The sequence below is a fragment of the Lutra lutra genome, chromosome 2, assembly GCF_902655055.1.
Source record: "Lutra lutra chromosome 2, mLutLut1.2, whole genome shotgun sequence".
Taxonomy (NCBI): domain Eukaryota; kingdom Metazoa; phylum Chordata; class Mammalia; order Carnivora; family Mustelidae; genus Lutra; species Lutra lutra.
Genome location: NC_062279.1, coordinates 84,211,296 through 84,235,590, shown reverse-complemented (window position 1 = coordinate 84,235,590; position 24,295 = coordinate 84,211,296). Strand labels below are relative to the sequence as shown.

General features: G+C 37.0%; 1 protein-coding gene across 7 annotated transcripts in view; it reads left to right on the top strand.

The window, feature by feature from the left end:
• The first annotated feature begins 650 nt into the window (after positions 1-650).
• The window catches only part of RBM46 (RNA binding motif protein 46), a 54,002-nt gene continuing 30,357 nt past the window's right edge, over positions 651-24,295 (top strand). For 3 of the 7 annotated variants that reach the window (XM_047717836.1, XM_047717841.1, XM_047717842.1), the window contains exons 1-6: positions 2,038-2,129; positions 3,760-3,824; positions 14,112-14,201; positions 16,457-16,618; positions 20,126-20,593; positions 21,342-22,124. In XM_047717836.1, the coding sequence (XP_047573792.1) occupies positions 14,159-14,201; positions 16,457-16,618; positions 20,126-20,593; positions 21,342-22,124 (1,456 nt within the window). In that variant the 5' untranslated portion in view covers positions 2,038-2,129; positions 3,760-3,824; positions 14,112-14,158. The other 4 variants (XM_047717840.1, XM_047717838.1, XM_047717839.1 and 1 more) reach the window with 4 other exon arrangements.

Sequence of the window (24,295 nt, the reverse complement as noted above, 5' to 3'; positions counted from 1 at the left end):
TTCAAGGCGTGTATGTAGAATAACGCACAACCGTACCTGTGAAAGTTGGTTTTACACAAGCATAATACCTGGTTCTTCAGCTCCGACACTGTCATTTCTCCCCCAAACTGATTAGGGGTGGAATCAGGCCTATTACTAGGTCTCCCGATTTAGCCCATTCTCCTAGGCATTTAAACCACTTAACTTTCATGTGCCTAGTCCTATTTGCAAGTCCTCCTGTTCAGCCTCATAGCTCCCCATCCTCCATCCGCCCTTATTAAAAAATGGTGCAAACTAGGAGTTTAAGACTTGAAAACTCCGTCAAATGAGAAGAATCATGACAGTGTATCTATGTTTTCCCTGAAGTAAAAGAAGTATGTTAAAATCATAGCCTTTGTTTTTAAAGGCCTTAACAAAATACACAGGATTTTCTTTTGGCATCATTACATGTACGACCACCCCCTAAAACTTGCTCTCCTAACTCCAATTGGCTAAAGTGCCTGTCGCTCCAAGCGCTTTTAGTCCCCTCAGAGAGCCTCATTCAGATGAAAACCGTGGTCCCTCCCACTCTCCACTCCCTGACTCCTCCCCGGGGCTGGTCACTGATTGGTTGAGGCTCCACTCCTCGTGGGGAGGTCTAGACCACTGCGCGCAGCGCCTGCTGGGAGACAAACCTAGGCGCGAGGACGTCGCGAGCTCCTCTGCGTGGGCTCCCATCCCCCTGCAGCGACCCCCGCTCTGACCGACTGGTCCCCGAAACGGTGGCGGCGGTTTGTGGTCGTTGGTCCCAGGGATTTAGGACCAACATTTGAAGGCCAGAAGGGGTGAGGAGGGGATGGGGACAGTGGGGTCATTGCCAAACCGCTGCTAACGGCTGGACACCCTGCCTCCCAGCTGCAGAAGGCCCTGTCCGACACACTGTCATGCCAAATGCGCAGTGGGGACCCACGCCCCGCTGGAGGCGGTGTCTGCCGGATTCGCCCTTCTCACTCCCCTGCCCCGTCGAGCCTCGGGAGAGCTAGTGTCAGAGGCTCGGCTCCCTGGCCCCAGAGGGCATCTTTGCCTGGATAACTCCTGCTGTCACCCTTTGCGCCGCGTGGTGCGAGGCGTCTGGCTTCCAGTTCCCCGTGCCGTCGGGGGCCCCTCGGCGACTCCCTCCGCCCCCCAGCGCCCTTCCCTCTTTCTGCCTTATTTCCGCTATCCCCTGCCGCCTTCCGGCTGCTTCCCACCTGCTGCCCTCCATGTTCTCCTAACCCAGAGTCCGTCGACCGCCGCACGTCAAGGGTGTCCGGCCGTTGTCGCGCTCGCGCGTTCCCCTCCAGAGGCTTTGGGACGACGTCCGGGGCGTCCCGACTGCTGGGTGAGATTTGGCCATCCGGTCGCTTTCACTGAGTTCTGGGGATGAGCCTCGAACTTTCCTCTGCCTTTGACTCTTTCTCTTTATTCCCCAAGTGCTCTCTTGTGTGTAGGGGTTTGAACAGTGAAAGGTTGCGGGTGTGCGGGAAAGATAACTGACCCCCTACCACCTCCTGCCCCCCGACTCGCGCCGCAGGCCGCCATGGACGGTAATGCTCACAATAGTATCATCTGTTTCCTAACGTCAAGTAGTTTCAATTACAAACTTTTTAGAGTGTTTTCTTTGGAGTCCTGGAAAGACCACGAAACCTGGAGTCCGGAGATCCGGGGTTTAATCGTGGCATTGATGCGAATTCTGAGATCTTTGGGAAGCCAGGACCAGTTAATTGGGGCACCAGTTTCTTCCTTTGTGAATTTTGTTAATGTTGAAGTTTTTTTCAGCTCTCCCTTTCTATTCTTGACAAGATATAATATACGATGATTGTAATACAGGCCGATATTGCCGAGGGAATATCGGGAGGAGCTTTTCAAGACTTGGCTTCTTTTTACAGATCTGTTCCACTTTGTGCTTGAGAATGTTGTTAGAATCAGGAAGCAGGATATGTTGAGTATATAAGTACATTAATATATAAATAACATACCCACTGTTGGTAGGATTTTCCTTACATGAATAATAGGAAGATATTTTCATTTCAAGAATCACTACAATGTACAGTTGCGCATTTGGACAAACTTCAATTCAGAGATTTTCAGAATTAAAGCTCCTCAGCTGTAATGATTGACTTCTTTCCAGGGTACATATCTAAAGGTTTCTTCTTAAAAATTTGGTTTTTTTTGCACCTATATGCCATAATAGACATAAAGATCTGTTAGTGCTGCAATTAGCACCTTAGTTTCTGTTTAAGGCACTGCTTATTTGCTAATTTTCACTTTAGAGGGTGGAGTATTGGACTTGAGCATTATTGCCAAAGATTATAATATATATCAACGTCTGGAATATAATGTGTAATATTGGATGTATTATGAGTTAACATTTATAAGAATATGCTGAATTATGGACTGAAATTAAGCCTCATATTTTTAATGCTGTCATTTTTGTTGTTAGGAAACAGACATGTTTTAAGGAGGGTTTGTAACTATAAATGAAATAATTGTAAAATCTGTCTGGATTTGTATATTAATGCTGGGTTGTGTCTTATTTTATTTTACTATCTTATCATTGATAAAACAAAAAAAATGAGGAAAGAAAATATCTCTATGTTCAAACTGTCACATTTTGGATGAAAGCTTTTAGAAAACCTTATGTAAGGAATAGCAGTGTATTAGGTAGTGGCATACAAGAATTTTGGTTGTATTGTGGATATCTTTATCCTAAATTCTGAGAATTTTGTGTTCAACACAGTATTTAAAAAATTTATTGTTAATTATAAATTAAAAACTGCCCTCCACAGTATTACTAAAAGTTGTGAAACACCCAGTACCAACGCTTTTTATACATTATATATTTAACTTCTAGGAATAAAAAATGTGTCCTCATATTTAAAAAAAAAATAACTTAAAATGGAATTGAATTGATCCATCTATACCTTTTTACTCTGAAATACTGTTAGACTTCTAAATCCATACACTTTTGAGTAATCCTTCTTCGTTTCCAACCATGTGGAAAATAGTGCAGTCTGTCACTAAAATGAGCTGCCAGTAAAAAACTTCGAATTGACTTGGCATCCGTGGTCTAAGCATACCATACTCAATTGAACTAACAAATCAGGAATTTAATACCACGTAATTTAAGGAATGCCATAAAGATCTAATATGCTTTCTATAAAAGCATTTTGATACCTTAAAAATTAATGTTTTCTTCACTATTGTATTCATGTTTTAAAAATTATAGGAAAATTTATAAGATGTTCATTTTCACTTGATAAATTTTTACTGTAATTCATAAAATGAAGTTTCAATTTAAGTAGTTTAAATGCGGCTGACACAGATTTCTTTAGATAAATGATTGATTTTCATGTATATTTTGCTAAAATAGTGCTAGTAATTTTTTGGTTAATATCTATTTTGAAAGGCAGTATGAATTTGAGAATTTATATTTTTGTCAACTTATTAAGGATGCTTAAAATTAATGAGGATAAAGCTAGCAGTTAAAGGTAAAGGCTTGATTTGAACCGTTAGTCGAATACCTATCCTGTGATTGGTTATGCCATTTGGCCATCTACTTTATAGCTCAGAGGATTTTTTTTCTTTAACTTTTCTTCTAATTTTACTTTTGAAACTGAGCTGGGGAGGAATCTTTGAAAGTTCAAAGTTCAGGAAAAAAAATTTATCCATGAAAACTAGAGTTTATATGTGATATAATAACTTTTATAACAACTTTTAATCTGCTGTCCCCACTTTTTTTTTTTTGCTATTTATGTCAAGAACCTCCTTCCTTTACTCAGATTCCTTGGGTCAGCAAGACTAATTGAGCCTAGAAGCTTCAGTTGGTATGTCAGTTTGGTTATGATATATAGGACTGCTATGCTTTCTTGGAATTTTGGTAATTCTCAGATTGATTCTGGAATATTTTACAATAAATATAAAGACATTGTATACCTGTTTTAGATTTGATTTTTAATTCTCTTGTTGAGGTTCTTAAATTCTGGCTTTTTTTAGAAATGTATTTTGTTAAGTATGGTATTAAAGTTAGATATTTTTAGATTTTTTCATTAGCTATGTGTATATATTACTTTTGTTGTGGAGGCTTTAAGATAAAGCATATATTTCTTTCTTTTTTAAAAAAAAAATTATTTGGGAGAGAGGGAGAGCAGAGTGAGAGAGAGAGAGAAAGAGCGCACACACACAAAAGTTGAGGGGAGGAGCAGAAGGAGAAGCAGACTCCCCACTGAGCACAGGACTCAGTCCCAGAACCCAGGGATCATGACCTGAGCCAAAGGCAGACGCTTAACAGGCGCCCCTTTCTAAAGAGAGGGTGAGACAAAAAAAAAAAAAAAAAAAAAAAAGGGTGAGATTAGTGACTCTACTGTATGTCTTATGCTTATGTAATTTTAAGTTTTTAAGATATTTTGGTTGAGATTTCTTTAAATGTATGAAGTCCAGCATAGTTTTCTGGTTATTATCTATTAAAAAGAGTAATGTGGGGGCGCCTGGGTGGCTCAGTGGGTTAAGCCGCTGCCTTCGGCTCAGGTCATGATCCCAGGTCCTGGGTTCGAGCCCCACATCGGGCTTTCTGCTCAGCAGGGAGCCTGCTTCCTCCTCTCTCTCTGCCTGCCTCTCTGCTTACTTGTGATTTCTCTCTGTCAAATAAATAAATAAAAAATCTTTAAAAAAAAAAAAAAGAGTAATGTGTAGACTGAGCAATTTCAACATGACACCCTAGATAATATCTTTAAAAATAAAACTTTAGAGACATGAATTGACCCAAAATATATGTCTGTAAGTAATTGCTGGGGTGGGTTTTATTGCACACATCAGCCATTTAGAGTAAGCTATGAGTTACAGAAAAACAAAAATTGTGTATTAATTAAATTCTACATCTTGGGTAGAATGGAAGCAGAAGGTATATTTACCAGTTGTTTTTATAGCAGTAAATAGATATGTAAGGTAGCATATTAAACTAGTGGCATGTTTAAAATATATAAATCTCGTATTTGCCTCTTTTCCACATTGTATCAACATAATGTCTTTAGTGTAATAGACCAGCGTAATGTCCCACGTGATGGGCCGTCTTAAGTTTATAAATGTCTGAAGGTTTGAGCCACAGGTCTTTTCAGTTACTAGTTTTGTGACCTTAAGCAACTCTAATATTCTCTTAGTAGAAATTCTAATATTCTAACATTCTCTTAGTAGAAAATCTTCAATGATGGTATAATGTCAAAACCTAGTAAAAACAATCTTAAATGGAGAAAGGTAGCTTTATTATTTTTAAAAAAATATTTCTTCAGAATATCACATATACTTATTCTTCAAATGTAAACACATTTTTAAAATGGATCAAGCTAAAGGCTTGATTTGAACTGTTACTTGAATAATCAGTCTCCTTACTAGGATGACAGAATGTCGACTATTTAAAAAGACAGTGTAGAGGGTGCCTGGGTGGCTCAGTGGGTTAAGCCTCTGCCTTTGGCTCAGGTCATAATCTCAGGGTCCTGGGATCGAGGCCCATATCGGCTCTCTGCTCAGCAGGGCGTCCGTTTCCCCCCCCACCCCTGCCTGCCTCTCTGCCTACTTGTGATCTCTCTCTCTCTCTGTGTCAAGTAAATAAATAACATAAAAAAAAAGTGTAGAAACATTATTCTTCACTGGTTCAACTAGGACAGTTTTTAAATACTTTCTGATTATATTTGGAAAGATTGTTCTTAATTAAGCATGAAAATAAGAAAGTTATGTCTTGGGGGTGCCTGGATGGCTCAGTCGGTTAAGTGTCCGACTCTGGATTTCAGCTCATGATTTTGGGGCCATGCTGGTTGTTGTACCTGTTTAGGATTCTCTGTCTCCTTCTCCCTCTCTTCTCTCCTGCCTCTCACTCTCTCTTCAAAAAAAAAGTTATGTCTTGGAAAAGGAGGTTAAGTTAGGCCATATCATAGATGGGACACAAGTGGGTAAAAGATCAGAAGAGAGGTTAAGAAGAAATTGTGCGTTGAATCTAATATGATGGAATTCAGTATGGCTTTAAAATCCAATTACTTTGACATAGGCTAAGAAAGATTTGGGTATTTTGTTGACAGTATGCTTGATTTGAACCATCAATGCCATGCAGCTATATAGAACACTAACACATCTTTCTCTGTAATTTTGGCCACTATGCTTTTAAAGAAAAGAGTCAGGATAGTGAGGGAACATGAAACTGTATTGTGTAAAGAGCAGTTAAGGCAGCATTTTCTAAATAATTTTATAGAAAGTTAATAGAAGTAGCAAGGTCATGTAGGGTGGAAGGAAGTAGGGTGTCGTATTGAAATGTTTGAGAAATAGGAGTTATAGCTGAAAGGTTTGTTTTAACTGAAACTTTTCATGGCCTTAAATACACTGATTTTCATTGTGATACTCTTAAAAGAGAGGTATAGTGATTCTCAGATGTATTTAGGTATGGAACACATTTTTGAGGCCTGTTAATCGCTCCTGGAATAGTATTCTAAGGGATACCATTTTAGGAAATGTTGGGTTTAAGGAACTGATAATGTTTAGCTTGAAGAAAAGGAAAATCATTTTTCAAATGCAGTTCCATGAAAGAGGCATGTTCAGTTTGGCCAGAAGGGTAATATGAAGATCTATATGTGAAAGTTACAAAGAAGAAATTATGACCTATTATAAGGTGGAACTTTTCTTCAAGAGTTAACCAACGTTAAATTGTTTTAAAGAACAGTGAGTTTCCTATAAGAATTCAAGAATAAAATAGGTGACTGCTTTGCCCTAATTTTGTAAAGAGATGCAAACATCAGGTGGGTGATAGAATGAGGTAATTTTTAGGATCTCTAAAAAAATCTGACATTATTTTATTAGAGTTTTTCCAAAAAGTTTTTTTGTTGACTTTTTCCCCCTCTAAGTTAATATGGTTTTTCAAGAGGCATGAGTAACTGAATAGTTGTTACAGTTGTATTTAAAAAAAAAAGATTGATGTGAAAAAAATTTGGATTTAGATACTGGTTTTGCAGTTTATATGATTTCAGGCAAATCACATCACTTTTTGGAGATCTCAGATTATTAAATATCTAAAATGGAGGTAGTCTAAAGTAGGGCTTTAGGAGCCCAATATTTAGGCAGACAGGTCTCTGATTTGAGTATCTATCCTACCAATTTGCCGGCACTATAACTTTATCTTAGTCTCAGTTATTTTTGAAATAAAATAGAATAATACCTCACAGGGTAATGAAATGATGTTTGTAAAGTGTCATGCAGGGTATATAAGGTGCTAAATAAATAAATGCAGAAATAAACATAAAATGCAATTTCACAGATTAGGAGTGTAAAAGTAAATGTTGTAAAGTAACTCATCAAAGATCTCCTGACTAAGCACAGAATTCAGGTCTTCTCTCACCCAAGTCTATTATTTCTAATTAAATTGCAATATCCCATCCTTTCTGTCTTATTCACTGAATGGTAATCACATACCAGGGAGTGTACCTGGTGGTAGAGATTTGGAAATGAAAGACTGGACTCTGGCTATTTGGCAGAATTTAGGGGAGAGGGAGGTAGAAGGGATTGACAGACCAGCACTCTCAGATGGGTTCTGTGATGATAGTACAAATAGAGGAATACTTATTTAGCATTGAGACGGGAGGGTCATGGGGTGGTTTTCCTGAAGGATATTAGGAATGGGAAAGGCAAAGAGAGTGAGAAAGGACTGTGGGAATAGGCTATACAAAGGCTGGTATGTGAGAACTTGGCACATTTGACAAATTGCAAAAAGGTAAGTATTGTTGTTCACATATATTAAGAAATGAAATTGGAGAAGTAGACTGGGCCAGATTATGAAAGGACTTTTAAAAGTGACCTTTTCTTTTTCTTTCTTTCATTTTTAAAGATTTATTTATTTACTGCAGTGAGGGGAAGGAGCAGAGGAAGAGGGAGAGATTCAAGCAAGACTCTTCACTGAGCACAGAGCCCCCAGATGCTGCGCTTGATCTCAGGACCCTGAGATCAGACCTGAGCTGAAACCAAAAATTGGATGTTTAATTGACTGTGACACATAGGCAACCCTATGGCTTTTTAAAGAGTTTAGATTTTATATTTAACGAAGAGTGGAAACCCTCAAAAAGGCTTCTTGCTTTTAATACAAGTAGTACATGTTTTTGGCAGTCACAGAAAAGTGAAAATTAGAGTACTCTGACTCCTCATTCCTACTTACCAATGATAATTACTGTTTAAATGTCTTGTAAATATTTCTAAAATTTTTTTATGTTTCTCAAACATGTGAATGTATATGTGAATATCTTTAAACAAAACATTTCAGTTGGTAAACCAGTAAACATCTTGTTTTCCAATGTAATTTTTCCTCATATATTTCTTAGTATTTTTCCATATCAGTACATACAAATCTGACATTCTCTAACAGTTACATAATATTCCATTATGTAGTTATACCATAATTTTTAAATATTTTATTTGTAGACAGCTAGCTATTTTTTTAGATTTTTGCTCTTTTTTTTTTTTGTTAAGATTTTATTTATTTACTTTAGAGAGAGAGATGCTTAACCAACTGAGTCACTCAGGGGTCCCTCCAGATTTTTGCTTTTACATACCTTGTTTCAGCCCACATATTTTTGCATACTTGTGAAACTATATCTGTAGGTTAATTTTTTAGTGATTACTAAGTTTATAAACACTTTAGATTTTGATAAATATTAGCAAATTTTCATCTAAAAAGATAATTCCAATTAAATACATGCCTCTTAACAGTATATGAAGTCCTATAAGGATTTTTCTGAATTTTCTGTAGATTCTTCATCCAACAAATAATTATTGAGTACCTACTATGTACCAAACACTGTAGTGGATAGCAGGCTAATTGTTCAAGGCAGATGGAGTCTCTGCTCTTAGACGCAGCCCAGAGTTAAAACCATAGAAAATCCGTAAGTGTTATTTGGTCTGTACAGTGTTTGTTACTGTTTTTATATTTGATATAATTTTCAGTTTTTTGTTTGGTTTGTTTTGGTTTTTTTGAGTATGCAATACTCTGTTTTCAAGGAACCATGTTTGAATACTTCCACTTGGCAGGAAGTTACCTTCTGTGGCAGTCCTTTCTAACTTAGCACAGTTCTGTCTGCTAAGTAGAAAGTTATATTACTCTCTGTCCCCAGGACCAGACATTCGTGATTGTAATTCTGCCCCTTAGGGTCATCATTATGACCGAAAGTCCAGTAAAGTGACTTGGACATAGAAAACATTTAATAACAGTATAGAGAATTGAACTGAATTTTGAGAATTGACTCATTAAGTTTTAAATTGGAATTTAGAACTAATATATAGCCAGGACTGTTTGAACATGATTTTCTACCAGATTACTTTTTAGTCATGCCATTTTTATGTCTGTTGAGTATCACACATGTAAATGAAATGACATTTATGTAGCTCAGCAATATTTTACTTTATTTTTTATTGAATTATAACATACAGTGTTATGTTAGTTTCAGGTGTACAGTATAGTGACTAAATAATTCTGTGCATTTTCAGTGCTTATCTTAATCTTCCTCATCTGTTTCACCTACCACCCACCCATATCCCTTCTGGCAGCCACTAGGTTTCTCTGTAAGAGTTTGTTTTGAGGATTTTTGGGGGTCTCTGTTTTGTCTCTTTTGTTGTCCGTCCATTTGGTTTTATTTCTTAAATTCCACATAGGAGTGAAATCTTACGGTTATTTGTATTTCTCTGACTTACTTGGCTTAGCATAATACCCTCTAGGTTCATCCATGTTGTCACAAATGGCACAATTTCATTCTTTTTTATGGCTGAATCTATTGCACTGTATGGAATATGCCACATCTTCTTTATCCATTCATTTATCAGTGGACACTTAGGTTGCTTCCATTTCTTGGTCTTTATAAATAATACTGCAGTGAACATAGGGGCACATACATCTTTTTAAATTAGTGTTCTCTTATTCTTTGGGTAAATACCCAGTAGTGGAATTATTGGATAATATGGTAATTCTATTTTTAATTTTTTGAGGAACCTCCTTAGTGTTTCCCATGGTGGCTGTACCAAATGGCATTCCCACCAGTTCTGCAGTTTTATTAGGTAAAAGTAGCTCTTTGGTTCTCAAATTTAAAAAATTGCGAGTTCACATAAAAATCTGCCGATTTCTGGCTCCCCTCCTGAAAAATTGGAAAATTTGGCATAACTGGGAGACTGGATTTGATCACGATAACAATTTGCTAGAATTTCGTAGTCAATGCCCTTTTCAGATGGTGCTTAGCACTTCTTAGAGTCTTATCCTTGGCCTTTCTGCTTATCTAACATTTCTTCCCAGGGACTTGTGGGCATTTGAGTTGGTAATTTAGTGGATACAAAAACTTAACATGTGCAAAACTGACCTCTGTTTCTACCCCTAAAGTCTGTTCGTCTTCCTCATCTTTCTGCTTCTCATGGCCCAGGCCAATACTTGGGTGTTCTCCTTGACTTCTCTGTTTATCTCACAACCCATATCCAGTCTGTCAGTGAATTCTGTTGGATATATTTTTAAAATATATCTCATATCAGAGACTCCTTCTTTTCTTCTTTTTCCCTTCACCAGCCTCTCTCGTCCATTCTGCCATTATCTGTCACCTGAATTTTAGTTGTAGTCTTCTCATTAGTCTCCCTGTTTCCACTTTTGCTTTCCATTTTTGTTGTTGTTGTTAAAGGTTTGATTTTTAAGTAAACTCAACACCTAGTGTGGGGCTCGAACTCAGAACCTGAGATCAAGAGTTGCATGCTCTACCAACTGAGCCAGAAAGGCATACCACCTCTTTTGACTTTCCAAAGCGATAGCTAAAAGACCCTTTTGAAAGGAAAGATCCTATTACTCCTGTGTTCAGGAACCTATGGTGGCTCCTCATTTAACTCAGAATAAAAGCTAAAGTCCTTTGTGACCTGACTTACAAGGTCTGTGTGTCACGTGGCAGCTTGTTACCTCTTTGACCTCCTCTCCTATTATTCCTATCACAACCCCCACCCCCGCCGCCTTACCATACCAGTTCCCTTGCCTGCACCTTTTGTGTGCCATGCACACTTCTACCTTGTACCTTTGTCTTCGTTTTTCTTTTTGTGTGCAGTGCTTTTCCCAAATAACTGCATGGATAGGTTTCTTAATTTTTTGCTCAAATGTTATCTTCTCATTGAGGTCGGTAATAGTTATCCTATTTAAAATTATACCCTCTCTCCTGTCAATTCCTTCCATGAGTCCCATCCCTGTCTGTCCCCTGTAACACTACTACCTTTCACATATATTCCTTCCTTATTACTTCCATTATCAGAATTTTGGTCTTTTATTTACTGATGTATCCCAGACATAAGGAATAGTATCCACAACAATTGGTGCTCAACAAACATTTGTTGGACAAGTGAATGAATCCTGAGTTTGCAATTCCTGGTCTGCAGTTTGTGCTTTTCTTATTATTTTATTAGTCAATTTATTAGACAATAATACTTTATTAGAAGTTAGTTTTATTTATTGTTGCATATTAATTAGATAGTAAATACATTTATAGTGTTTATATGAAAATAGTTTTCAGCCCTTAATACTTAATCCTGGTAAGAACGCTGTGAGGTAGAAACTATTATTATTCAATTTTTTTTTTTTTAAAGATTTTATTTATTTATTTGACAGATCACGAGTAGGCAGAGAGGCAGGCAGAGAGAAAGAGAGAGAGAGGAGGAAGCAGGCTCCTTGCTAAGCAGAGAGCCCAATGCAGGTCTTGATCCTAGGACCCTGGGATCATGACCTGAGCCGAAGGCAGAGGCTTTAAACCACTGAGCCACCCAGGCTCCCTATTATTACCATTTTAAAAGGACAAGTAAACTGAAGACCAAAGTCAGAGCTAGTAAGGGAAAAGCCAGGATTTGCATTTAAGCAATTACTTAGGTACTTGAATTTGTTCTTAATTATCACACCATTCTGCTCATCTTTATTTTAAATAAGCCTTAAATGTATGTGTTGCAGATAATTTTTCCCTGTTTAAAATTTTCTGTCTTGATTTTACTTTTTTGCCCTCCAAAATAGTTTAATATTTATGTAGTAAAACTAATAGAGTAATATTTTCCTTTGAGGCTTTTTTATTTTTTTGAAGGTCCTTCTTGTTTCTAAGAGTCCCCTTAGTTTTGATTTGTAGTCAAATCTTAAGATGATCAGATACACATTTTATATCACCTTGATGGCATTATGGAGATTTTGTTTGAAGGGCGTAAGACTAAAACCTGGAACAACAGTTAGGAACCTAGTACTAACTCCAGTAAGAAATAATTGAGAACGGACTGTGGGGATGGACAGGAAGAGATTGATTTCAAGATATATTCATAGGTAAAATATGCAGGTCGTTGTGACTGATGAGCTGTGAATCAAAGGAAGACTGCATTAGCTTACAAGTTGCTGGTTGTAAAAGTTTGGAGGAGAGGGAGTATGTTTGTTGTGATGCCGTTTATTGGTTGAATGGATGAATTGATGGGAGATATAAAACAGGAAGGAATATAAACAGGTTTGGAAGATAAAGTGATACTCACTTTTGGATATGTTGAATTCAGGATGCCTACTGAATATCTAATTTTCTTTCCCTTTTTTTAGAGAGAGAACACTAGTGGGGCTGGGGGAGGGTCAGAGGGAGAGAGAGAATCCCAAGCAGACTCCTTGCTGAGCATGGAACCTGATGAGGGGCTCTATCTTAGGACCCTGAGATCATGACCTGAGGCGAAATCAAGAGTCAGACCCTTAACCGAATATCTCATTTTCAATACGTTCATTAGGCAGTTTGGTAAATGAATCTTAGCTTCATAAAGAAAACTGGGCTACTAAGTTTAAGGAATAAGGTAGATGGCAGGTAGAAAATATATGGGTCTACGAGCGACTTCCCTGCCTTGTTTTCTTCAGAATTACTTCGTTGAATAAAATACAAAAAGAGCTTTAAAGAGCTCTTTCAAAGAGCTTTAAAGATTGTGAAAAGTTTTTATGTCTGTGATGTGTGTGATATTAATGTGTTTGTAGCTATATTCATCACTCAGAAAACTTCAGCTATTTTAAAATTAGGAGGACTCCAGAAGTCACCTGACTTAGGTATATGAATTCATAATTTCTGAATATTCCACTTGCATAAAAGTCAATTTGGATACTTTGTTTTTTGAGGGGCTTTTAAGGTAAAATTTTGGCAAAAGGGCATTTTCTTGGCAGGAGGGGATATTGAGATCAGGAAGACCTGGTATTGAATTCTTTCTGTGCCACTTTCTGGCCCCATGATCTTGGATAATTTATCTTTCTTAGCTTCAGTTTTTTCATCTGTGGAAATAATTTTCTTTTAGCAAGGTTGAGACTCCCTTTTAGTAGTTTTAGAAACTAGAGATAATGTATACATGTTTTCTGGCATTTATAATAGGCTACTAAATAAACTGAAGCTCTTCTGATTTTTATTTTCAACCTGTTTCTATCCAGTGTCATATTTTTGTTCTGAAATCAGTTACTGTAGAGATAAGTATCTGGATTCTAAGCTAGAGTTATTTGCAGATGTTTAATCGTTCTAAAGGTTCCAATATATGCATAAAAATTAGTATTCACATTTATGTCCAAAAAATGAGTCTAGAGTTTTTTTTTTTTTTTAAAGATTTTATTTATTTATTTGACAGAGAGAGATCACAAGTAGACGGAGAGGCAGGCAGAGAGAGAGAGAGGGAAGCAGGCACCCTGCTGAGCAGAGAGCCCAATGTGGGACTCGATCCCAGGACCCTGAGATCATGACCTGAGCCGAAGGCAGCGGCTTAATCCACTGAGCCACCCAGGCGCCCCAAGTCTAGAGGTTTTTAACAACAGTTAGCTAACTTAATGTCCATGAAACCTATGAGATAGGCAGTGTATTGTCTGCATTTTAAAGGTGAGGAAATTAGGTTACAGAAGGGCTAAGTAAGTTAAAATTATAGCTAGTTGAGTGCAAAAGGATTTGAATCTAGGCAGTCTGGCTTCAGAGCCACAGTCTACTAAGTACTAGCGAGTAAAGCTGCAGTGACAGTTTCACTTACTCTAGAGCAGTAATTCTTTGGTAATGTCTTCTCCATTCCCACCCTCTGTCCACTGTAGAGATGCTAATGCTCTTCCCTAGGTTTGTGTCTGCCACAGCACAACTCCTCTGCCCCAATCTTTGAGAAAATGCAAGATGTTTCTGAAAAGAGCAAAAACAAAAGCACTGTGGGTATATGAAAAATTAAGATGGGCTGCCCTCTAGTATTTATCAAAACTAACCTTTAATTAAGCCTCAGGTAATTCTAACAAGACTTTTACGTCATTGCCCCATTTAATCCTAACAGCAGCTTTGCAATAACTTGTATTGGTATTCTCATTTTATAGTGAGTAGAGAGAAAATAAGCTGACCAATTTGCTCAGCTATAAAGTCCAGAGTGAAGTCAAATTGAAGTGCTCTGGCTAAAAATTTTGTACTTTTTAAAATGCTGTGCTGTGGTTTGGTTTCCATTTATAATAAGCAAAGTTCTGTTGAAAGTCAAAAATGGCTTGCTCAGTGCAAGATTTTAATTTTTTTTTAAGAGAACCTTTTTTTTATTTTTAAGATTTTATTTGTCAGAGAGGGAAAGAGAGAGAGAGGGTACAAGCAGGGGGAGCGGCAGGCAGAAGGAGAAGCAGGCTCCCAGCTGAGCAAGGAGCCCGATACAGGACTCCCATCTCAGGACCCTGGGATCATGACCTGAGCTGAAGGCAGACGATTAACCACCTGAGTCGCCTAGGTGTTTTAATTTTGATTTTAACTTTTTAAAAATTATTTATTTGACAGAGAGAGAGCACAAGCTAAGAGAGCAGCAGGCACAGGGAGAGGGAGAACCAGACTTGCTGCTGAGCAGGGAGCCTGATGCGGGGCTTTACCCCAGGACCCTGGGATCATGACCTGAGCTGAAGGCAATACTTAATTAACTGAGCCACCCAGGCACCTCTGTGGATTTTAATTTTTGTATTTGTTAATGATAACACCAAATAAGAGAGACCTAAAAGTAAGAAATAGAGTAAATCAGAGTATTAATCTTTTGGATCAAAGTGATTTTTCTGGCAACCTAAGTATATGGTAATTAAGTTCATTTAAAAAAATTAAAAACATATCTTTATATATAGTGCTCAACATAGATCTCAGGTTCTCTCTAAGTCCTGCTTACCCGTTGATGTAATTTTCTTTCTTTTTCTTTTTTTTAAAGTTTTATTTATTTGAGAGAGAGAGAGCATGAGCAGGAGGGGCAAAGGGAGAGGGAGAGAGAACCTCAAGCAGACTTTGCACTGAGCAGGAGCTGGACGTGGGGCTCAGTCTCAGAACCCTGAGATCATGACTGGAGCCAAAACTAAGTTGGATGCTTAACCGACTGTGCCACCGATGAGCCCCAATGTAATTTTCTTAATCTGCTGTTAGTTGAAAATCATAGTAGTTCCTGTTTCTGCTCAGAGGAAGTGGTTTTGATCCCTACTTTATCTAGTAGCTTCTTGGAACGGGGTGGTTTGAAGTTCTGTTTACTCACTCCAAGGATCTGTTCAATTTCTGATAACTGGTGGGGTCCTTAAAGACTGCTGACAACATGAACCATATTGGCATTAGGCTACATTTATCTGAAAAGTATAAGGCATAATAAAATCCAGGGGCACCTGGGTGGCTCAGTGTAACCCACTGCCTTTGGCTCAGGTCATGATCTTGGGGTCCTGGGATTGAGCCTTTCTTCGGGCTCTCTGCTCGGCGGGGAGCCTGCTTCTCCCTCTCTCTCTCTGCCTGCCTCTCTGTCTACTTGTGATCTCTCTCTCTGTCAGATAAATAAAATCTTTAAAAAAAAATCATAAAATCCAGTTGTCCTATATGATAAAATTATTTATTTATTTATTTTTAAGATTTTATTTATTTATTTGACAGAGATCACAAGTAGGCAGAGAGGAAGGTAGAGAGAGAGAGAGGAGGAAGCAGGCTCCCCGCCTAGCAGAGAGCCCCATGTGGGGCTTGATCCCAGGACCCCGGGATCACGACCCGAGCCGAAGGCAGAGGCTTTAACCCACTGAGCCACCCAGGCGCCCCATGATAAAATAATTTAAACTTTGGGCTCCGTGGATCAGCAGTGATCATATATTCATTGATGGTAGTATATTTATTTTGTTATTTCTGCTTTTTTCTTCTCTAACTCCTTTTCATGTATTTGTGTTTTCTATTTTTGTTGTTGTTCTTTTCTCTTTTTTACTTTTGCCTTCTTTTTTTGTAGCTTAACGCTTTCTAAAGGTACTGGTTAATGGATCAGTCACACTAAATGAAATTTCCAGCTTCCATTATGTAGCATAACTTTGTGGGCAGGACCACAATGGTCACCAGTTGTAGCAGCCACAACTGTTTTTGGTTTCTTGGACCCAAAAGAAATCCTTCATAGGTCGCTGGTGCTTCATGTCATAAACACTGTTTTTCAAATTTTGTTTTAGGAACTGCAACCATGAATGAAGAAAACATAGATGGAACAAATGGATGCAGTAAAGTCAGAACTGGTACTCAGAATGAAGCGGCATTACTTGCTTTGATGGAAAAGACTGGTTACAACATGGTACAAGAAAATGGGCAAAGGAAATTTGGTGGTCCTCCTCCAGGTGTGGATTTATTTATGTTCAAAAATATTGAGTCTTTAATATACATTAGGCATATATATCCACAAATATCCAAAATAATAGTTCTTTCCTTATAACTGCTGAAATACCTTAGCAGTTATTTTTACTATTTGTGAGGGAAAATTGGTAGATTATGTATGTTATGCATGTTTTACTCTTACATTTTTTTTCAACTCTTCTCTTGGTTTAGGAAATAGTTGAGAAGAAAGTTGGGTTGGTTGGGTTTTCTTTTCTCCAGTTTTTTATTAAATTCTAGTTAGTTAACATATAGTTAATATTGGTTTCAGGAGTAGAATTTAGTAATTCATCACTTACGTATAATACCCAGTCCTCAATGCAGCAAGTGCTCTCCTTAATACCTATCCCTTCTTCAGCTCTTCCCAGCCTACCTCCCCTCCAGGAGCCTCCTATTTATTCTCTATAGTTAATAGTCTCTTATGGTTGGCTTCCCTCTCTTTTTTTTCCCCTTCCTTATGTTCATCTGTTTTGTTCCTTAAATTCCACATATGAGTGAAATTATATGGTATTTGTCTTTTTCTGACTGACTTATTTTGCTTAACATAGTACATTCTAACTTTATCCATGTTGTTGCAAATGGCAGGATTTCATTCTTTTTGATAGCTGAGTAATATTCCACAGTATACCTCTTTATCCATTCATCCGTTGATGGGCATTTGGGCTCTTTCCATAATTTGGCTATTGTTGATAATGCTTCTATAAACATTGGGGTGTATGTGCCCCTTCAAATCCGTATTTTTGTATCCTTTAGGTAAATACCTAGTAGTGCAATTGCTCAGTCATATGGTAGCCCTGTTTTTAACTTTTTGAGAAGCCTCCTAATTGTTTTCCAGAGTGGCTGCACCAGTTTGCATTCCCACCAATGGTATAGAGGAAATTTATTTCCTTTCTTGGAATCCTCACCAACATTTGTTGTTGCTTGTTTTATTAATTTCAGCCCTTACAGGTGTGAGGTGGTATCTCATAGTTTTGATTTGTATTTTCCTGATGATTAGCAATGTTGAGCATCTTTTCATGTCTATTGGCCATCTGGATGTCTTCTTTGGAAAAAGGTCTATTCATGTCTTCTGCCTATTTCTTAACTGGATTATTTGTTTTTTTTTTTTTTGTGGGGGGTATTGAGTTTAATAAGTTCTTTATAGATTTTGGATACTAACCCTTTATTAGATAAGTCATTTAAATATCTTCTCCCATTCTGTAGGCTGACTTAGTTTTGTTGATTGTTTCCTTTGCTGTGCAGAAGCTTTTTATCTTGGTGAAGTCCTAATAGTTCATTTTTGCTCTTGTTTTCTTTGCCTCTGGAGATGTATCTAGTAAGAAGTTGCTATGGCTGGGGTTCTTGGGTAGCTCAGTTGGTCAGGCATCTGACTCTTGATTTCAGCTCAGGTCATGATCTCAGGGTCATGAGATTGAGACCCACATTGGACTCTGTGCTCAGTGTGGAGTCTGCTTGAGATTCTCCCTCTCCCTTTAAATAAATAAATAAAATCTTAAAAAAAAAATTGCTATGGTTGGGGTCAAAGAGGTTGCTGCCCTTGTTCACTTCTAGGATTTTGATGTTTTCCTATCTCACAGTTAGGTCTATCATACATTCTGAATTTATTTTTGCGTGTGGTATAAGAAAGTGGTCCAGTCATTCTTCTGAATGTTGTTGTCCAGTTTTCCCAGCACCATTTGTTGAAGAAACTTATCTTTTTTTCCACTGGATATGCTTTCCTGCTTTGTCAAAGGTTGATTGACCATATAGTTGTGGGTCCATTGCTGGGTTTTCTGTTCTGTTCCATTGATCTATGTGTCTATTTTTGTGCCCGTACCATACTGTCTTGATGATTACAGCTTTGTAATATAGTTTAAAGTCCAGAATTATGATGCCTCCAACTTTATTTTTCTTTTTCAAGATTGCTTTAGCTATTTGGGGTCTTGTGTGGCTCCATAAAAATTTGAGGCTTATTTGTTCATTGAAAAATGCTGGTGGATTGGGTGCCTTAGTGACTCAGTCAGTTAAATATCTTCCTTTAGCTCAGGTTGTGATCCTAGAGTACCAGGATTGAGCCCCACATCAGGCTTCCTGCTCAATGGGGAGTCTGCTTCTCTCTCTGACCCTTCTCCATCTCATGCTTGCTTGCTCTCTCAAATAAATAAATAAAATCTTAAAAAAAAAAGAAGAAAAATGTTGGTGGTATTTTGATATGGGTTGCATTAAAGGAGTAGACTGCTTCAGGTAGTATAGACATTTTAACATTATCTGTTCTTCCAGTCCATGAGCATGGGATTTTTTTCCATTTCTTTGTATCTTCTTCATTTTCTTTCATGAACATTCTGTAGTTTTCATTGTATAGATCTTTTATCTCTTTGATTAGGTTTAGTCCTAGTTATCTTACGGTTTTTGGTGCAGTTGTAAATGGGGTCAATTCCTTGATTTTTTTTTCTTTTTCAGTATTGGTTTATAGAAATGCAACAGATTTCTGTACATTATTTTATATCTTGCACCTTTGCAATTTGTGTATTCTAACAATTTTTGGTGAAGTCTATTGGGCTTACTACTTGGGTTTATAAAGAGTCAGGATTGGGTCACAGGGAAAAGGGTACTGTTTTTTTAAAATTTTTTTAATTTTTAATTTTTAATTTTTTATTTTATTTTTTTAAAAGATTTTATTTATTTATTTGACAGAGAGAGAGAGATCACAAGTAGGCAGAGAGGCAGGCAGAGAGAGAGAGGGGGAAGCAGGCTCCCCGCCGAGTAGAGAGCCTGATCCAGGGCTCCATCTCAGGACCTTGAGATCATGACCTGAGCCTAAGGCAGAGGGTTAACCCACTGAACCACCCAGGAGCCCCGGAAAAGGGTACTGTTAAAGAGAGGTTATTTTGGGGAGGATTTTGAAAGAGCAGTGAGTAGAGGAGTGGTGTTTATACTAAAGGCAAACCAGATGGAAACAGCTACATAAATATGATATTTTGCCTTTCTACTAGTAGCCAGTGTACTTTATTTGCTCAGAAACCTCCAGTTAGCTTTCTATCAGACTTAAGATAAAATCTGGGCCTCTAGCCACCTGGATGGCGGAACTACAACTTTAGTACTACCTCAAGTATGTGTTAGCTGTACAGGCCTGTGTGCTGTATGGTGTTCTGAGTACAAAACACTTGCTCTTTCTTAATATATCTGGAAGGTTTGTTCCCTCATTTTTTTCTCATCTCCTCTTAAACCTCATATGCTCAGAGAAGGTTTACCTGACTACAGAGAATATCAATTCTTCTGTGGCTTTATTTTTCTTCATAGCACTTGTCATTATCTCTTTTCTCTGTTGAATATAAGCCTTATGAGGAAGGGTCTTCTATTTTGTTCACTGTTGTACCATTAATATCTAGAATAGTGCACAGCACATAGCAGGCACAGTAAATTTGTGGAATGAGTGAATCATTGAATAGTGCATATAAATATCTTATTAGAATTTGTTTATTTTTGTCTTTCAGGTTGGGAAGGTCCCCCTCCACCTAGAGGCTGTGAAGTTTTTGTAGGAAAAATACCTCGTGATATGTATGAAGATGAGTTAGTTCCTGTATTTGAAAGAGCTGGGAAGATATATGAATTTCGACTTATGATGGAATTTAGTGGTGAAAATCGAGGGTATGCTTTTGTGATGTACACTACAAAAGAAGAGGCCCAATTAGCCATCAGAATTCTTAATAATTATGAAATTCGACCAGGGAAGTTTATTGGTGTGTGTGTAAGCTTGGATAATTGCAGATTATTTATTGGAGCTATTCCTAAGGAAAAGAAGAAAGAAGAAATTTTGGATGAAATGAAGAAAGTTACAGAAGGAGTTGTAGATGTCATTGTTTATCCAAGTGCAACAGATAAGACCAAAAATCGTGGTTTTGCATTTGTTGAATATGAATCTCACAGAGCTGCTGCCATGGCTAGGAGAAAACTAATCCCAGGTAAACTTACCTTTTAAAGTTGATTTTGTCATATTAACCTAATTGTAAATATAGAAAAATGACAGCACCTTATGGATTGATATTTTGATAATATGTAATGCCCTTAAAGAGATATAGAGATTTTTTGAGTAAGGAAGTAAAATAAATGGTTCTAAAAAGACAAGAAGAAATTGTCCCTATAAAATGAGTCATTATCTGTAATACTATATGAATTTACTGAATATATACACATAGACACTTTTATTGTGGTGTTAATTGTTGTTTGGTAAAAATCCAAAGAACGGTACCTAATTCTTTTGTTAAAGGTCTTTTTTTAAATATTTTAAGATCTAACCCATTTCAGAGAGAAAGACAGCATGTGCAGGGGGAGAGGGATTGGGAAGGGCAGAGGGAGAAAGAGAAGCAGGCTTCCCACCAATATAGGGCTCCATCCCAGAACCCTGAAATCATGACCTGAGCCAAAGGCAGATGCTTAACTGACTGAGCCACCCAGGTGCCCCAATAAAGGTCTATTTTTGAAATGTATTCTATTTTTGAAATGTATTCGTACTGTTGACTCTTGAATTCCACTGTAAGTTCTGGCTGGGTTTGCCTTAGTAAAAACTTTCTTGGAAGTTTTCATGTGAGAAACTGTGTTTAACCAAATATACTGATATTGGAGTTCCTGCTTCTTTTGAGAAAGTTTTATTTAATAGTTTTTGACTTTTAGTTGTTTTAATTGTCTTCAGGTTAATTTATTTTTTTACAGGTACATTCCAACTATGGGGCCATACCATTCAGGTAGATTGGGCTGACCCAGAGAAGGAGGTTGATGAGGAAACCATGCAGAGAGTTAAAGTTCTCTATGTAAGAAATTTAATGATCTCAACTACAGAGGAAACTATTAAAGCAGAATTCAACAAATTCAAACCTGGTGCAGTTGAACGAGTAAAGAAACTTAGAGATTATGCTTTTGTTCACTTTTTCAACCGAGAAGATGCAGTGGCTGCTATGTCAGTTATGAATGGAAAATGCATTGATGGAGCAAGTATTGAGGTAACACTGGCAAAACCAGTAAATAAAGAAAACACTTGGAGACAGCATCTTAATGGTCAGGTTAGCCCTAATTCTGAAAATCTGATTGTGTTTGCTAACAAGGAAGAGGGCCACCCAAAAACTCTAGGCAAACCACCAACTCTTCCAGCTCGTCTCAATGGTCAACATAGCCCAAGCCCCCCTGAAATTGAAAGATGCACTTATCCATTTTTTCCTGGAACCAAGCTTACTCCAATTAGTATGTATTCTTTAAAATCCAATCATTTCAATTCTGCAGTAATGCATTTGGATTATTACTGCAACAAAAATAATTGGGCACCACCAGAATATTATTTATATTCAACAACAAGTCAAGATGGGAAGGTACTCTTGGTATATAAAATTATTATTCCTGCTATTGCAAATGGATCCCAGAGTTACTTTATGCCAGACAAACTCTGTACTACGTTAGAAGATGCAAAGGAACTGGCAGCCCAGTTTACATTACTTCATTTGGGTAAGTTTAAAAATACTTTAAATAATTATTGTAGAATATGAAACTAGGAAATACTGTTATTAAAAATTATTTTGAATTGGTGGTATTTAACATAAATTTTACCTCAGTTTTGTGAATTCATGATAAATTTTGTTGAGACTTTTCTCTTGTATAATCTTCCTATATTTAACTTTTAGCTTTTTAAACATTACTTAGGGGAAAATTTGGTTTTGATTTACAGAGATCATGATCTTATTTCATTAATTTATTGTTTTTGTAATGACTAATCTTCATTTGATAATTTCTATATAACTTACAGGATGTTACTTAAACCAACTTGTTAGAGTGTCCCTGCATCTTTGGTGAAGTCTGCATAGTAATCGTTTCGGGGGGCAGTGGCAGAGAGTTGGTAAAATCAGACGTATTTCAGATGGGTTATGTGTAGACACAGCCTTATGCTCACCAATCTGGAAATTTGTCATTATCACTCATGAAAGACGAAAAGCATCACCAAGTGGTGTTTATGACCATTCTTTTCTTAATTTCATGCTTTTAAAAGATTAAGTTTACTTAATACCTTTGAGGGATAGTTAAAAAGGCTTTGGTAACAAAACATTTTGCATTGTGAAGGAAGAGATGCAATATCACTCTGGTATTTTCTTCTGTTTTTTATTCTTGCCCCCCCCACCACTTTTTCTCAGTTTTTTGACAGAGTTATAGATTGTGTTTGGTGATTATTTTGTGCCTCAAATAATATTTATTAGAAGAATAGTGGTTTCTTGAAGATAACAGTAATGAGTCCCCAAGAGGGATTATAATTGTTACTTGATTATAATTGTCAAACTCTTAGCTTAAAATTGATTTGTTATATGGTTGCAGAACCATACTACTGAAGCTTATGTCTGTTTAAAATTGATACTCTCAAGTTTGTTAAAGAGAAGGCAGTCTAAAAGGAAAACCATTGCGAAGGGGGGAGGGAATTTTATACATTGTATAGATGTATTTTATACAGTGCTTATCCATGCATAACCACCATAGTATGCATGGTTTTAGGAGATTCTGATCATCAGAATTTCAGGGCTGAAGGTAGGGTTTCTTTCAAAAGAAACTTTTGGTCATGTCCTCAATTATTGGAAACATTAGGGAATTTTACAGTCATTGAAATTAATAAATTCTTAAGTATGATTTTCATTAATGCACAAAATAGAAGCCTTCCATTTTTTCTTTTAATAAAGACAATTTAAGTTAAAGATTAAAATTACAGGGACAGCAAATAATTCAAATTAGGGTTCTTAGAAAAAAATGGATCAAATTATTTTTTTGGAGTGGAATATAGGTAATTAGTTGCTGAGCAAGATTTTCTCAGGATACTTATATCTGATTTAACATGGTAATGCTAAAACATACTTCTATCCCTACTTATTCCCTTACAAATTTAACTTAGCTTAAATTTCCAAGATTCTTAAAATAGTCTTAGTTCATAGCAGATTTTCCAGTTCGACATGATTTGCCCATCTGCTTATTCCATAAAGATCAGATGCTAATTGAACCAGAGGTTTTTCATCAGCTTTTAACTCCATTATTGAGATGGTTTTGACTTGAGTTTTAGGACCATAGTTAGTTTTATTGACCTTACAGTTCCTAAAGAGAATCCATGTTCAGGTATAGTTTTCCCAACTTGATTTTGTTTTTTATGGATGAAGTTAGCTTCAATAAATGAAATACTTAGAGGACACAGTTTGCTTTAGTCCTCTATTTTAGATTTTATCAGCCTTATATAAAAGCTACTTATAATTAAAAAAATCAACAATTTCTGTTTTATATATTTTCTCTGTTTCTAATTACCATCAGAGAGAAGACCCAAGATCTAAATATAAGCCAAAAATTTTAATTAAACACTAGGACTTGTTTGGATGCGCTACACAAGGCTTTTGAGGCCTTATCTACAAAGTGACATAAAAATCCTTATTGCAGTTGACAAGATACGTGAGTGAAGGTTGAGGCAGCTGAGGAGAAGAAGGGATAGAATTTAGGGAAGTGTAAGAAACCGAAATCAGGGGTCTAGAAATCTTTGATCAGAAAACAAGTGCCTGACCTTTGGAGGTTATTAAAGTAGGGCAGGAATTATAGACAGCCAGGAGGTTACATGTTGCTAAATGGGAGATTAAGGTATATATAGACTGAATATTGTT